General features: G+C 34.6%; 1 protein-coding gene across 1 annotated transcript in view; it reads left to right on the plus strand.

Moving 5' to 3' along the window:
• Nucleotides 1-14,252, plus strand: part of nbeab (neurobeachin b) — a 399,314-nt gene that overhangs the window by 113,664 nt on the left and 271,398 nt on the right. The window contains exons 6-7 of the mRNA XM_030151793.1: nucleotides 3,291-3,412; nucleotides 10,099-10,225. Coding sequence (XP_030007653.1) covers nucleotides 3,291-3,412; nucleotides 10,099-10,225 — 249 coding nt within the window. The remainder of the gene's footprint in view (nucleotides 1-3,290; nucleotides 3,413-10,098; nucleotides 10,226-14,252) is intronic.

The following is a 14,252-nucleotide window of genomic DNA, read 5'->3' on the forward strand; positions in this document are numbered from 1 at the left end:
TTTTCTTCAGTTTTCTTTCTTTTTGATGTAATAACCTTTGAAATTACAGTGAGTTTTCATGAACATCTAAATTAAATATAGGAAAATACACGATTTACAGTGAAAAATGCTAAATTCAGAAGACAATATCAAAATAAATGATGATGAATCACTTAATAAAGTTTAAATAGAGGGAAAATTCCATGTGGAAACTTCCAGAAAAGTACCAATGGGTCTTTATGGGTTAATAATAATTTCCCTCTTTAGTTAGGTTCAGTTAACAATATATTTGCTAAAAAAGTCACTTTTACCTCAGTTTTCTCTGTTTCTGACATAATAGCCCTCAACTTCAATCTGAGCTTTTTATAAAAATCTAAATGATCAGTGAACTCAAATAGAGGGAAATACCTGATTTTTGTAGAAAAATTGCAAAATACATTTGATAATAATATAATAAATGGTGATAAATCACTTAAGAAAGGTTAAATAAAGAGAAACATTCATTTGGGAACTGACACAAAAGGAGTTCTGGGTCTTTATGGGTTAAAAAGGTATAAATCTTATATGCATTTTGATAGAACCAGGCAGGTTGTTACATTAAAGTTATTTACATGTGCATGAATTACCAAGCATAAGCCAAACATAACAATATTAAAGATAACGCCTCAGAACAATGGTGTGATTAATACATAAGCAGCTGTAACTCATACATATTGCATTTCCTCAAGTAAAAACTGTGAGTCAATTACAACCTTTATGATAAGGCTGATAATAGCTTCAGGCGAAGTTGACACAAGCAAATGAAAGCCGATAATCAAACACAGGTGTGATAAAAAATAATGAACATAACCTTGTAACACCTATCATGTACATTACATGACCACATAAGTTTATCTATATTATTTTTTGCCAGTTAAACACAATGCTCACCGCAACAAGTTTAATTAAATACATTAAAAAATATACAATCCAGCCATTTTTAACACTTTATTGTTCTAGATTATACATCTGAAGAGTTAATGTCCAGGTTCACTGGGGTCACTGCAGGTGTGTGTCTTCCATTTTCAGCAAAACTGTCACTTTTAGAAACTTAACGTAATGACAGGACAACATTTACTGAACAAAAGCTCCAGATTCCATTCACTGAAATGTTTAAAGTACTTTTAATATCACAAACAAGGGCAGATTAGAGGAAGGTTTCACACCAATTCTGACCATTTCTACTTACTAAATGGGGGAAATTAGAAACAAGTGGTGCCAGGTACAACAAACCCCGCCCCTCACACATATTTCACCCATTGTAAATAAATGGGAAGATTTTAAAAATTCATACAAAATTTTGACTTTGACCAGTTGTTCCCAAAATGTAATGAAATCCATTCTGGGTCAGTGGCAATCTATAAACCAAATTTGGTATGAATTCAACCAATAGTTTTGCTTTTAAAGGCATTTGAAATTTCACCCATTATAAGTAAATGGGAAAAACGAAAGATTTAAACAATTTGTAAAAAATGTTAACTTTGACCTACTTTTCCCAAAATGTAATGACATCTATTCTAGGTCACCGGTAATCTGTAAACCAAATTTGGTATGAATTCACCAAATAGTTTTGCTGCTAAAGACATTTGAAATTTCAACTATTGTAAGTCAAGGGGAAAATTTGTTTTAAAAAATTCATAAAAAATTTTAACTTTGATGTACTGTTCTCAAAATATAATGAGATCCATTCTGGGTCACTGGCAATCTATAAACCAAATTTGGTAAGAATTCAACCAATAGTTTTGCTGCCACACTGTTAACAAACAAATAAAGAAACAAACCAAAAACAATACCCCTTGCCTCCCCTTTGGGGGGTGGGGTAATAAAGACCTTCCTCTGATAAAACCCACCTACAAATATAGGCCTGGTACATCATCAGCTGAGGTACCCAGTGTAAGAAAGATGACTAATGTGGTATGATTGATGTCAAAAATGGTCTTGCACTTTGAAGCTGTTGAAAGGTGAATGTGTTCCGACAAACTGAGAGAAACTAGAGTCAGAAGAAGAACTGGGTAGAGAAAGAGACCAGAAGATTTCAGAATATCATACTTACTGCTGAATAGAAAATCTTTCTCTTTAACTGGTATGCTGCATAATTTTTGCATTAAATTATATAAAAACCTCTAGGCCTATGTTGTATATATTTTTGAGTTGTATAAGTAATATAGCAAATCAGTCAGAAAATCAGCCTGTTTGACTTGGTTGATAGTCAGTAGTATTATAACTTCTTCAGCATCATATCGTAAAATATTATACTAATTGTGATGCAACAGTATTTTGAACTAAATGTATACATTTATTTGTTTTTTCATGCCATTTAGCAGCATAGTCACCCAGTAAACCTTTCTTTCTTTATTTAATTTATCAATATCAGTGTGACTTTCCTTCATGTGGAATTTGTGGCTTTTGCAAACCATATTAACATACCAATAAGTAGAGTCATATAATGTTAAGGAAGCTGAAACCGTATCAACTAATGCTACTTGTGTCTGTTTTATTACAATAAAATGTCATAATGTCACTGAATGAAATGTGAATAGGACTTGAATGTGTTACCTTGTCTGTAAACATAATTTTCAGTCATATTTTCATCAATAGAGATGGTGAAAACAACAGTCACCCCCTGCTTCTTAACAATGTTATATAAAAAATAAGCCTAATATACCTTTTGCTGTTGTTTTTATTGATCAGCAGAAAATACATATTGTATAAATTTTTTTATTCTTTATTTTACCAGGCAAAAAAATAAGAACAGTTTGTTTTACAGCATCAACCTGGAAATTGCTAAAAAGCACTTGTAGGGAGATGGAAGAAGAGAAGGGATAAAAAGAAACAGAATAATAAACAGTCAAACAGACAGAACCAAGGCAGTTGATTAAATAAGAATAAATCATTTTGCAGTTTTGCAGTCTGTAAAAGCAAAACATTTGCAGGTATCACTGAAAATGTCTCAAATGTCTGATATTTATTCCAACTTTATCCAAATGCAAATAGAACTAGGATCAAATGGGGAGTTATTTCTAAGACGTTGGACATTTTTTTGTCATAAAACACTCCACGTGAAAATAATAATATAATGATGTAGTTAGTCACTGTGGAGTCACTCGCATAGTCCAGTTTTCATTATTCATTCTCAAAAAGCTAGTTGTTAGTATTTAATTGGTACTTTATTTTATACCCTGCGACTCAAGTTGATTTCCTCAAATTTAATTTCACTTTAGTTTGATACAACTGCAATATTTTCAGATGACATTTGGTTTTTCTGTCCCCAGGCTATTGCTTTACCTCCTATTGCCAAGTGGCCTTACCAGAACGGGTTTACATTCAACTCCTGGTTCAGAATGGATCCCCTGAATAACATCAATGTTGACAAGGATAAACCGTATCTCTACTGGTGAGTACACTTCGGTCATTTCAGAGACCACCTTCAACTTCATTGTACAACCTGTGAAATGACAGTAAAGCCAAGGGCTGCACAATATATCGAAAAAATATTGTAATAGCGATAACGGAGTGTGCAATATAGTGATGGAACTTTTGACTCTTTGAAGGGAGCCGTTCAATCAGGAGCCGTTCACTGAAAAGAGCCGTTCAAAAGACTGGCTCTTTTATGTTTTTTGCAATATTTTAAAACACCAATGTTTTAATGACTAAATAGGCTACATGTGATGATTGACATTACATTTTAAAGGTGTTTAATTGGCGCGGCAGTAAATATTATCTTACCGTAAAAAAGAATAGTTAGTTCAAACATGTGGGCTAAATACATGACATGAGAGGTGACATTAGGCAAATGATGGAGTTACATTGTATGTAACTCTGGCAACATGAACAAAAATATATGTAAATATTAGAAAGCTCCACAATGCACAAATATCTTCAAACGGTTGTTCTTCAAAGTAGAAATAAAATGTGGTAATAAGAAAAGGAATGCCGTGATGAGAAATAAAAAAAAAAACATGTGCACACTTTGGCCTGCAGATGTATGCACGGGATGTTGCTACAACCGAACAAAAAGAAACAATCATAGCAAAAAGAAAACAATTGAAAACAAAGAGGGTTTTAGTGACACTAAATTGACAAGCAATCGGACACTCCCTCCTTAAAAAAAAGACAAAAAACAAAAACAATGAATGGCTCTTTACAAAGACTCGGTTCCCATCGTTCATTTCAAAGAGCCGTTCAAAAGATTCGATTCGTTCGTGAACATCACATCACTAGTGCAATATTCATATCGCAATGAAGCCTCGGACATCTGCAGATGCAAGTGCAGGATCTTCTCCTAAGGATCCCCATGTGGACGTATGTATAATCCAGCTTAAAACCCATAAAGAAGAAAGGGATCTGGAGTTTCAGCTGCGACGTGGGCTTGAATTAAAACGTATCGAATTGGATGCTGCCACCTCCAGGGAGGTAGTGTTAAAAAAGTTGGAGTTCAAATCAGCTATTCAGATGCGTAAATTAGAGTTGCAAGCAGCCTGAGGTTTAGGCACAGAGCAACCCGTCTTGGTTGGGTCCTGTGACGTGTTTGATGTGTCTAAGAACATACAACTTGTCCTGTTTTTTCGTGAGACCGAAGTGGAGTCTTATTTCGGTGCTTTTGAGCGTATTGTGTCTGCGTTACATTGGCCAGCAGACGTTTGGGCAATTTTACTACAATGTAAACTCAGTGGTAAAGCTTTAGAAGCCTGCGCCTCACTGTCCGTGTCTGATAGTTTGAATTATGAGAAGTTGAAAGGCGCTATATTATGCGCTTATGAGCTCGTGCCTGAGGCTTATAGGCAGCATTTTAGGGGGCTCAAAAAAGCCATTCAACCAGAGTTTTGTTGACTTTGACCATAACTCATTTATTTTCTTTTTTTTTTTTTTTCATTAACTTTCTATTTTACACACCATGGGGTACCAGAGTGGTTTTCTTTATCACTCTAACATACTAGTTTTTCTGGCAAAAAATCTGAAGTAATGCTACTGCTGGTGGTGGAATGCAAGTTTCCATGTTATTGATGTTGAAAAGATGTGAATATTTTCAGAGTACAGCTTTGGGCAAGGCCTGAACACTTATATTTAAAGATTTTATTTTTATATTTATTTATTTGACCTTTATTTAACCAGGAAGTTCCATTGAGATTAGGAATCACTTTTGCAAGGGAGACCTGGTTAAGGTAGCAGCCATACAAAGTCCAAACAACATAAAATACATACATGACACAATTTATAAAACACGATAATAACTATTCAACCATTATACCATTATCTGCAGTATTTACCAAACCAGGCAAGCAACAGAATAATGGTGTGTTAAAGCTCTTACATGGCGATATACTCTGGCACTTTTGTTATTATCAAATACATCCATGTCATTTACACATTGTTATACATGAATAAAATGACAAACTATCTAACTGTTTGTGTCTGAAGGTCTATGGTTGCAGCATCACCAGGTTCTTGAACAGAACTGTGTAACTGATTGTCGTAGTACAGTATTTTGTTTTAAATTGTAAATAATTGAGTCAGCATACAAACAATTGGCTCATCTTAACAGTTAAGGAACATTTTTCTTTGTAGATGACATTAGTATTTCTTTAGGTGAACGAGAAATATTGCAATATTATCATTATTGCGGTGCTGTTGCATATCGCAAGTTTTCCCAATATTGTGCAACTCTAATGAAGCCTATTGTATTGTATTGTATTGTATTCTATTCTGTTCTGTTGTATTGTATTGTGTTGCATTGCATGACATTCTATTCGATTAGATTTGATTGAATTCTGTTGTATTGCATTGCATTACATTACATTGCATTCTATTCTATTCTATTCTATTCTATTCTATTCTATTCTATTCTATTCTGTATGCTGTTTTTTTTCCAAAGCCACTGCTACAGTCCCAGTCCAGGTTCTGAAACGTACTGTACAATCCCCATTATGACACCACAGAGCAGAAAATTCCACTTTCTCTCTCATACTCTAATTGCTTTAGCTTTGTATTAGAAATCATTGGAGCTCTGCAGAGACCTGTAATGCTACCAGCTGCTTTATTGACAAAGCAATATGCCGTGTGATGTACAGTGATTTTCCCATCTAAGACGATTATGGCTGGAACTTGTTTTTCAGGGTTAAAATAGTTTCACAGACTCTGTTTTTCGCACACAGTGTATAATGGGTTTGGTGAAAGGGTCTTGTTTTTTTTCAGATAATGCCATTAATTATGATAGAGATTATTGAGATTAAACTAATGGAAGCATGAACTACAGTGGTTGCGGTAGAAAGTGCTCATACTAGAGGTATTAATTTAGATTTGCTAAGTAATGCTCACATACTGGCTTGTGTGGAGGCTTGTTTGTAATTAGTGCTAAAATCAATAACCCAAAAAAGCAGTAATGCTCAGATGCACTCCTTTTCTGTTTGTGAGAGGAGTCTTTTTGGAGAAAAGTAATAAAATACAAAAGGACCTATAAAAGAGTTGTTGATGGCAAAGAAAGAGAGGATAATAAAGATGAAAAGAGTGAACTGGCTGCTAATTACTCTGCGATAACAGTTCACCCGTTGACTGCCACGTCTCTCCTGGATCACACAGACTCAATAAAAGAATCTCCTCACCTCGGAAGGAATTGTTGTGTGTTGGTAAGTTGTTGGTATTCATGTGGCAGTGATTTCTTACTGACAGAGCCACAAAAAGGGTGAGATATGCCAAGCTAATCCTGTTTATGCGTGGCTCCCAGGGTTTCGCAGCTCAGTGACGGGGCATGTAGACGACATTAAAAAAAAAAAAAAAGGGACTGCATCTTCAGAGGCCGACCAAGGTTGCTGCTTTTCAATCTGATGTGTAATCACAAGCAGGTTTGTCCACCTGAGCATCTCAGCTGGCTCAGTGTCAGATAGGTCCACCCCCCACCCCCACCCCAACCCCCGCCATATAAACGCCTATGCTCGCCTTATCTTCCCCTGATGAAGAGCTCTGTTTGTTTTAGATGATCCGAGTGGGAGGGCTCTGACGATGATGGACTGCTGTAGCCCTTAAGACTGTAGGAGTGTAGTGAGTACATGTCAGAAGTGAAAAAGATGTTCATTTTGAAGGTGGTGGTGGTGGTGGGGGGGTAGCGTGGACTGTATAGGATTGGCTCATTTTGTAGGACAGGTGGCATTTTCTCAGCGCTGACATTCTATTTATCTATCATCTGTGGAGCTGTGAAGATCAGAGTGGAAGGATTAGACTCATCTGTAGCGTTTGCCCATCAAGTGTCATTTGGTCCTGAATGTCTATGCTTAATGTCATATTTTTATAAAAGAACTCTGTCATGCTTCTAAATTACTTTTAGTATTCAGAAGGGGTGTAAGAAAATATTTGTACACAGTATGTTTTGTGTATCTGTTCTTACAGACACATATCGATGCAGATGCCAATCCCTCTGTTTGCCTAAAACAGCTTTTTGACTCAGATTTTATGCATGATTTTGCATGTGGGATTTTTCTCTCAAACAATTTTGAAAAGATCAGAATATATAGTCGCAGAAAAAAATGTTTGACCACCCCTTGTTTTCTTCAGTTTCTTGTTCATTTTAATGCCTGGTACAACTAAAGGTACATTTATTTGGACAAATATAATGATAACAACAAAAATAGCTCATAAGAGTTTAATTTCAGAGCTGATATCTATCCATTTTCCATGGTTTTCTTGATAATAACCAAAATCACTTCAGTTCTTACATCGATATCTATGGCATTGTACTGACAAAAACAGTGCTTTTAGGCATTCCAGGTTTTCTTTTTTTGTCTGTTTTAGTCACATGATGCACACAGGAGTTAGTACTTGATTGCATAACCATTGTTTTTGATGACTTTTGATGGTCTAATAATTTTTCTGCGACGATAGATAGATAGATAGATAGATAGATAGATAGATAGATAGATAGATAGATAGATAGATAGATAGATAGATAGATAGATAGATAGATAGATAGATAGATAGATAGATAGATAGATAGATAGATAGATAGATAGATAGATAGATAGATAGATAGATAGATAGATAGACAGTTTTAGTCACATGATAAACACAGGAGTTAGTACTTAATTGTATAACCAATGTTTTTGATGACTTTAGATGGTCTAATAAGTTTTTCTGCGACTGTATCACCACACTTTTATTATCAAATACACTCTCCAGCCAAAAAAAAGGTCCCCACCTTAGCAAATTGGTAAGAGCCTTCCAGTGGAAAATTATCGGATACTTTATTTAATCCTAAATGATGCAGTGAGTAGCTGTTGTTTCTTCAAAAAAACCATAAATTCGTAGAGAGCACAAAAATGGATTGTGTTTCAATGGAAAAAGGTCATGTGATGTGTTGAGTCCAGATTGACCCTGTTCCAAAGTGATGACAGCAACAAGGTGAAGGTGAGTAGAGGTGATTATCGATCATGACTAGTACCCACAGTACAGGCCCATGGAGGAAGTGTTATGATCTGTGGTTGATTTTAGTTGGTTAAATCTAGTTTTAGCAACATTATGTGTCCATAAAATGAATGTAAGTGGATTTTTTCTTCGCTGATGACACCGGCAAATTTCAAGATGACAATACCGGGATTTATCACAGTCAGATTGTGGAGATTATGGGACATAATTTTCAGACATGGATTGGTCTAGATCTGAACCTCATTGATAACCTTTGGGACTCATCAGTACAAGATCAGTGGAACTTTGGACAGAAATAATTGATGCGACATTGCATAAGAATTGTGTATCTTGAACAATCCCACAGAGGATGTGCCCTGCAGTCAAGACTAAAGGCTGTCCAATGAAATATGGCATGTGTAAGTTTTTTTTGAGTGGGGGTGGTTGGGCAGTGTGTATATTGAACTACATCTTGGGTATTGTGATATGTATTGCTTCGTCAGGTTATTTCCAATGTCCTAATCTTCACAATACAAAACATAACGTTCGTGCACTTGAAAACCCTCGGACTTCAGTCCACACCAAAGTTTTTGCACATACAGACGGACAGAAGGACAGACAATGCAAATCGATCTCAACCACTATTACTCGATTATGCAAATTTAAAATAAAATCGATTTTTTTACCCAGCCCTAGACCTGTATGTGAAGGAGGTTTCGTTAAAGCTGTTAGACGGTAAAAATCGAGCTCCCCTCACCTTATCACTAGTCGCTTTTCCATTGACCCTAAAGTTGCGCAAATATAACTTGCACATAAAAATTTACCTAATGGTAAAACGACAATTTCCCCAAAAGTCTCATTTTTCGATTAAAATTTTTTGCCCTGGCAAGAGATGGGTTTTTGGGCATAGCGCAAATGGTATATCACACAAAACTGCAATTGAAAGACCTTCTTTCACAACTAGAGTCAGGTGAATTAAAAAAATGGATCTTGACGGACATTACAATAAGCGAAGAAGAAGAGGAAACATGTGGACACACCAGGAAACATAATCATTTTTTAATTTAGTACGACATAGAGGGGTAATATATAATAATAATGACTATATCTGTAAATCAACACCATATTTACATTCGTCACCATGTTTATGGAATGACTTCTCGTCTCATCTCACGTTAATAAATAAACAAATCATCGCATTTGTGATTTAATGGAAAAACCGACATTGCACACTTCTGTGTTTTTTTGCCATTTAGGAAATATCTGTAAAATTTTGCGCAGATGACCAGTGAAAAAGTGACTATTGTTGTTGACTCTTTGCTGCCCCCCCCCCCCCCCTCCCACGGTTGAGAACCACTGGTGGAGGGCAAAGTTTTTGCACGTACTGTACATGGACAGGCAGACAAATGGACGAATGGACAGATGATCAACTGATGACAATACCCTGCGATCAGTGTGGCCGAGGGTAGAAATGAAAATTAAACACAAATGTTAATGTTTAGGGAAGCCACTATTTCATTAAACTGTACTGTGTGCTAAACAAGAAATTAACATAGAAAAAAAGACAGTCCCCTATGTTTGGAAGCAGAAAATTTGCTTCCAGTACAGCAGTATATAGCACACCTAATATGCATGTAAAATAATTCTATTTTGTCTCATGAAACATGTTATGTATGTTTGTTTTTACAGCTTTCGCACCAGTAAGGGTATTGGCTACTCTGCACATTTCGTTGGGAACTGCTTGATCGTGACATCACTTAAGTCAAAAGGAAAAGGCTTCCAGCATTGTGTAAAGTACGATTTCCAGCCCAGGAAGGTAAGTAGAGCTTTTACACCGTTCAGTTAAAATCTTAGTTGTGGCATATATTCCCAGTTCTAATGAGACATTGTGAAAATTAGACAACAAACAAGTCACAGCCTTTAAATGAGTAATTTTGGAAACTGTGTGAATTAATGCACTGGATCCCACATTATACTTTCCAGACACCACCTGTCCTTGTATTGGCATTTCAAAGTTGTACGTCTATACATAGACCTGAAGTGTTTATGGCTCCCAGAGGAGGCTTACAGGTGTAATTGGATGTAAATGTAGATGAGAAAATGAAACTTAATTTAGCGTGGAATGTTAGTGTGGCGTACCTGTCCCTGCAGAGAACGAAAACAGTTTCAAAGCATGTGTCAAACAATTAGAGCCTTCACAGAACACCTGGAAACAACAACGTATTCATCCCAGTCCTAGTGCAGCAGCCTTCTATAAAGGCTGTTAGAAGGTAAAACATGTTGAATTAAGATTTTAATCGATTTTAGATTCAGACATCTGTAGATAATTGCTGTTCTAAATTATCCCCGGGCCACTTGCACTCTTCCCCTCAGCCATGAATCCTGTTTTAAGTGTTGTTACCTCTTCCGGTAGACAGCTGTAATTCTCTTCGATCGTTCTTGTTGAGTCAAACCAATAAAAAGAATGAGCACAGTCAGATAAAAGGTGCCCCACATGATATTTGTTAATGTCACACTTCACTGTATCTTAATATAACAGTGGTGGGGATCATCTTTCTTCTGAGCCCTCAGCTTTTAAGTTTGTGTAACAAAAAGGCAGGGACAAAGAAAACTACCCCCCCCCCTTATTTATCTATTAATTTTTTTTAAATTTTATTTTATTTTTATATAGTGATTTTTTTTTATTATTATTTTTTTTCTCTCCTTTCTCTTTTTTCTATCGTCTTGTTTTTTGTTTTTTATATCGTTCATTTAGACTGCACTTATTTATACTTTTAAAACATGATTATTAATATTCTTTTATAATTTTCATTCCATCTTTTCATCATTTTTTTCAGTGGTTGTTTGTGTTTGTCCATGTTTGGGTAGGGTTATGTGTTGTGTCATGGGTGGTTGTTGTTCAGAAAATCAATAATTATCTTCCTGTATTGTAAATGTTTTATTCATGTTCTGTTATTAATAAAAAGATATTTGAAAGAAAGAAACTATATAAATATATATATATATATATATATATATATATATATATATATATATATATATATATATATATAATGCAAAAGTTAAGTAGTAACTAAAAGTAAAAGTTTAAGTAGTAATTAGTAATTTATATTTTTATTTTAGTCCTTGACACGAAGGCATAAATGTGGTGTTATACTATATTGTAGTGTATTGAACTGTACTGTTTTGTAATGTATTACACTGTCTTGCTCTGTACTGCACTTTTTCCACTGTATTGTTTTTTATTGCACGGATCACTTTTATTTATTTATTTATTAAGTGGGGACTGCGGATGAAAATTAGCACTGATGTTAACTCTGGCATATTTACATGTTTATACTGAAATGGAATGTGTAAATATGTTCATTAATGTGCACTGTCCCACCTAAATAAAGATATAATAATGATATTAAAAAAAAAATATATGATGTGGAAAAGGCCAATATTAGGTTAATCAGTTACAGCTGATTAAAGTTCTCATGTCCACACATATACATTTCTCAGTCTTTGTATTAAGATCCAATCTGAAATATGTGAAGTATGCACAGCAGTAAACACAAACGTTTCAGTGAAAAAACAGCTTAAAATGTGTATCATTCATTCTTTTCATATTCAGTTGAGAATCCACAATCGGAAAATTAAAAAATTATTCATTATTCATTATTCATGTGCAAATCAAAAATAAAAAAAAAAAAGGTTTTTTTTTTTCATTCTTTCGATTGTACAAACAAATTAAAAATTGGAAATAAGCAAATGGACCAAATGTCAGGTTTCATGTTGACATTTTTGATGTCCAATTTGGTATGACCTAGAAGTTACTGACTTTTTTGTGTTTTATGCAAAGTGGCTTCTACTTAGATTGGCGACCATGGCCGCATTGTATTTGACAAAACAACAATACCTGGAAGATTCTGGTTATTGTTTTGTTTTCATGTCATCCTTCTTGAGAGTAATGAGAGTTGCTGCCTCTGAATAACATGAAATTCTCCATTACTGCAGAATGCTTTAGGCAGAATACTAGCAAACCTACGATTGTCCAGCTGAACACGCGAAGAAGTCAGTAACTTCCGGGTCATACCAAACCAGATATCAAAAATGTCAACATGAATTCCAACATTTGGTCCATTTACTTATTTCCAATTTTTGGAAAGAATTTGGCACAATTTTGCCACAATTTGTGTGTACAATCGAAATAATGAAAAATAACTCGTTTTTTGATTTTTGATTTGTACATGAATAATGAAGTAACGAGTCTTTTTTTTCGTTTTCCGATTGTGGATTATCAATTGAATATGAAGAGAAAGAATGATACACGGATTCACCTTCGATAAAATAAAATGGTATTTAGTGTGACCTCCCTTTGCACTTAAAATGTCTTTAACCCTTTTGTTCAGATAATATGGGACTTACTGCATTAATTTTCTGATGTTTTACACCAGGTTTCATTCAACACATGTCAGATGTTTCCAACTGTTTGTGCTGATTCTTGTCATGGGGTCAGAGGTCACAATAAATAGTGACTTTAACCTTTAGACCCCATTTAATTAAGGTTTTTGTGTTTCTTTTAAGGCTGTGCACACACATTCGTGGAAAAAATTATTAGACCACTCTGTTTTCTTCAATTTCTTGTTCATTTTAATGCCTGGTACAACTAAAGGTACATTTGTTTGGACAAATATAATGATAACAACAAAAATAGATCATAAGAGTTTGATTTCAGAGCTAATATCTAACCATTTTTCATGGTTTTCTTGATAATAACCAAAATCACTTCAGTTCTTACATCAATATCTATGGCATTGTACTGACAAAAACAGTGTTTTTAGGCATTCCATGTTTTCTTTTCTGTCAGTTTTAGTCACATGACACACCAGTGGTTCCCAGCCTTTTTTGGCTCCTGACCCCATTTTAACCCTTTCAAGCATAGTGGTCACTACAGTGGACAGCTATTCTACAGCTGTTCTCTTGTATATTCATGGATTTTTTTTTTTTTTTTTATTTGACATATATCTTTATTAAAGTTTTAAGACACTACATATCTTTTCTGACATGAATTGGTAACCTTGTGTAGATCTCCCCTGAGCATAAACCCCCAGAATCACAAGGTCCCCCCCCATAGTTTTCACACAATTTATCGGTAAATACATGTTTCTTTGCTTCAAAAATTAAACGCATGGTGTCCAGCTGATTCTTATTCTTATTATTATATTTTATTTTTTACTTTTTTATTTTCTAGTTTTTTTTTTTACTTTTTATTTTTTTTATTTATTTATTTATTTATTTATTTTTAAAAGAAATTTTTCAATCACATTGTTTTTTCATGTTTAAAGAGAAATGAAAACACTCAGGGAAAAAAATCTTGATTAAGGTTCTCATAATTCGTGCATGAAAGGGTTAATATCACAAATTTCTGATGACCCCAGACATTAAAAACTGTGAATTTTTTTTTGCTAAAACTTGGTTTTGATCATGTAATAGTTTGCTGTACTATGCTGCAAATAAACATTAATTTTAGACAACAATTAGTCTATATAATGTATACCATTATGGACGGAGGCAGAAAAGCTGGGTGTAGATTACTGCACAAAGTGAGAATTTTATTTTCCTTGGTCAGGATATGTACAGTCCAGCTTGGATTTACAAGGCTGACAATTAATACTGAACAAACAATAACTCAAACTACGAATTATGAAAGAGCTGTAGCATCTGAAACTGACCACAATGAACATTTGAAAGATAAACAGTACCACAGTGCTTCAGTTTCAGCTTCACAGTTTATCATGTCTTTTGTGTATTGTGATTGTCTCTCTAAACTCACCATATGTTTTTTATCAATAAGTTTT

The sequence above is a fragment of the Sphaeramia orbicularis genome, chromosome 13 (assembly GCF_902148855.1).
Source record: "Sphaeramia orbicularis chromosome 13, fSphaOr1.1, whole genome shotgun sequence".
Classification (NCBI taxonomy): Eukaryota; Metazoa; Chordata; class Actinopteri; order Kurtiformes; family Apogonidae; genus Sphaeramia; species Sphaeramia orbicularis.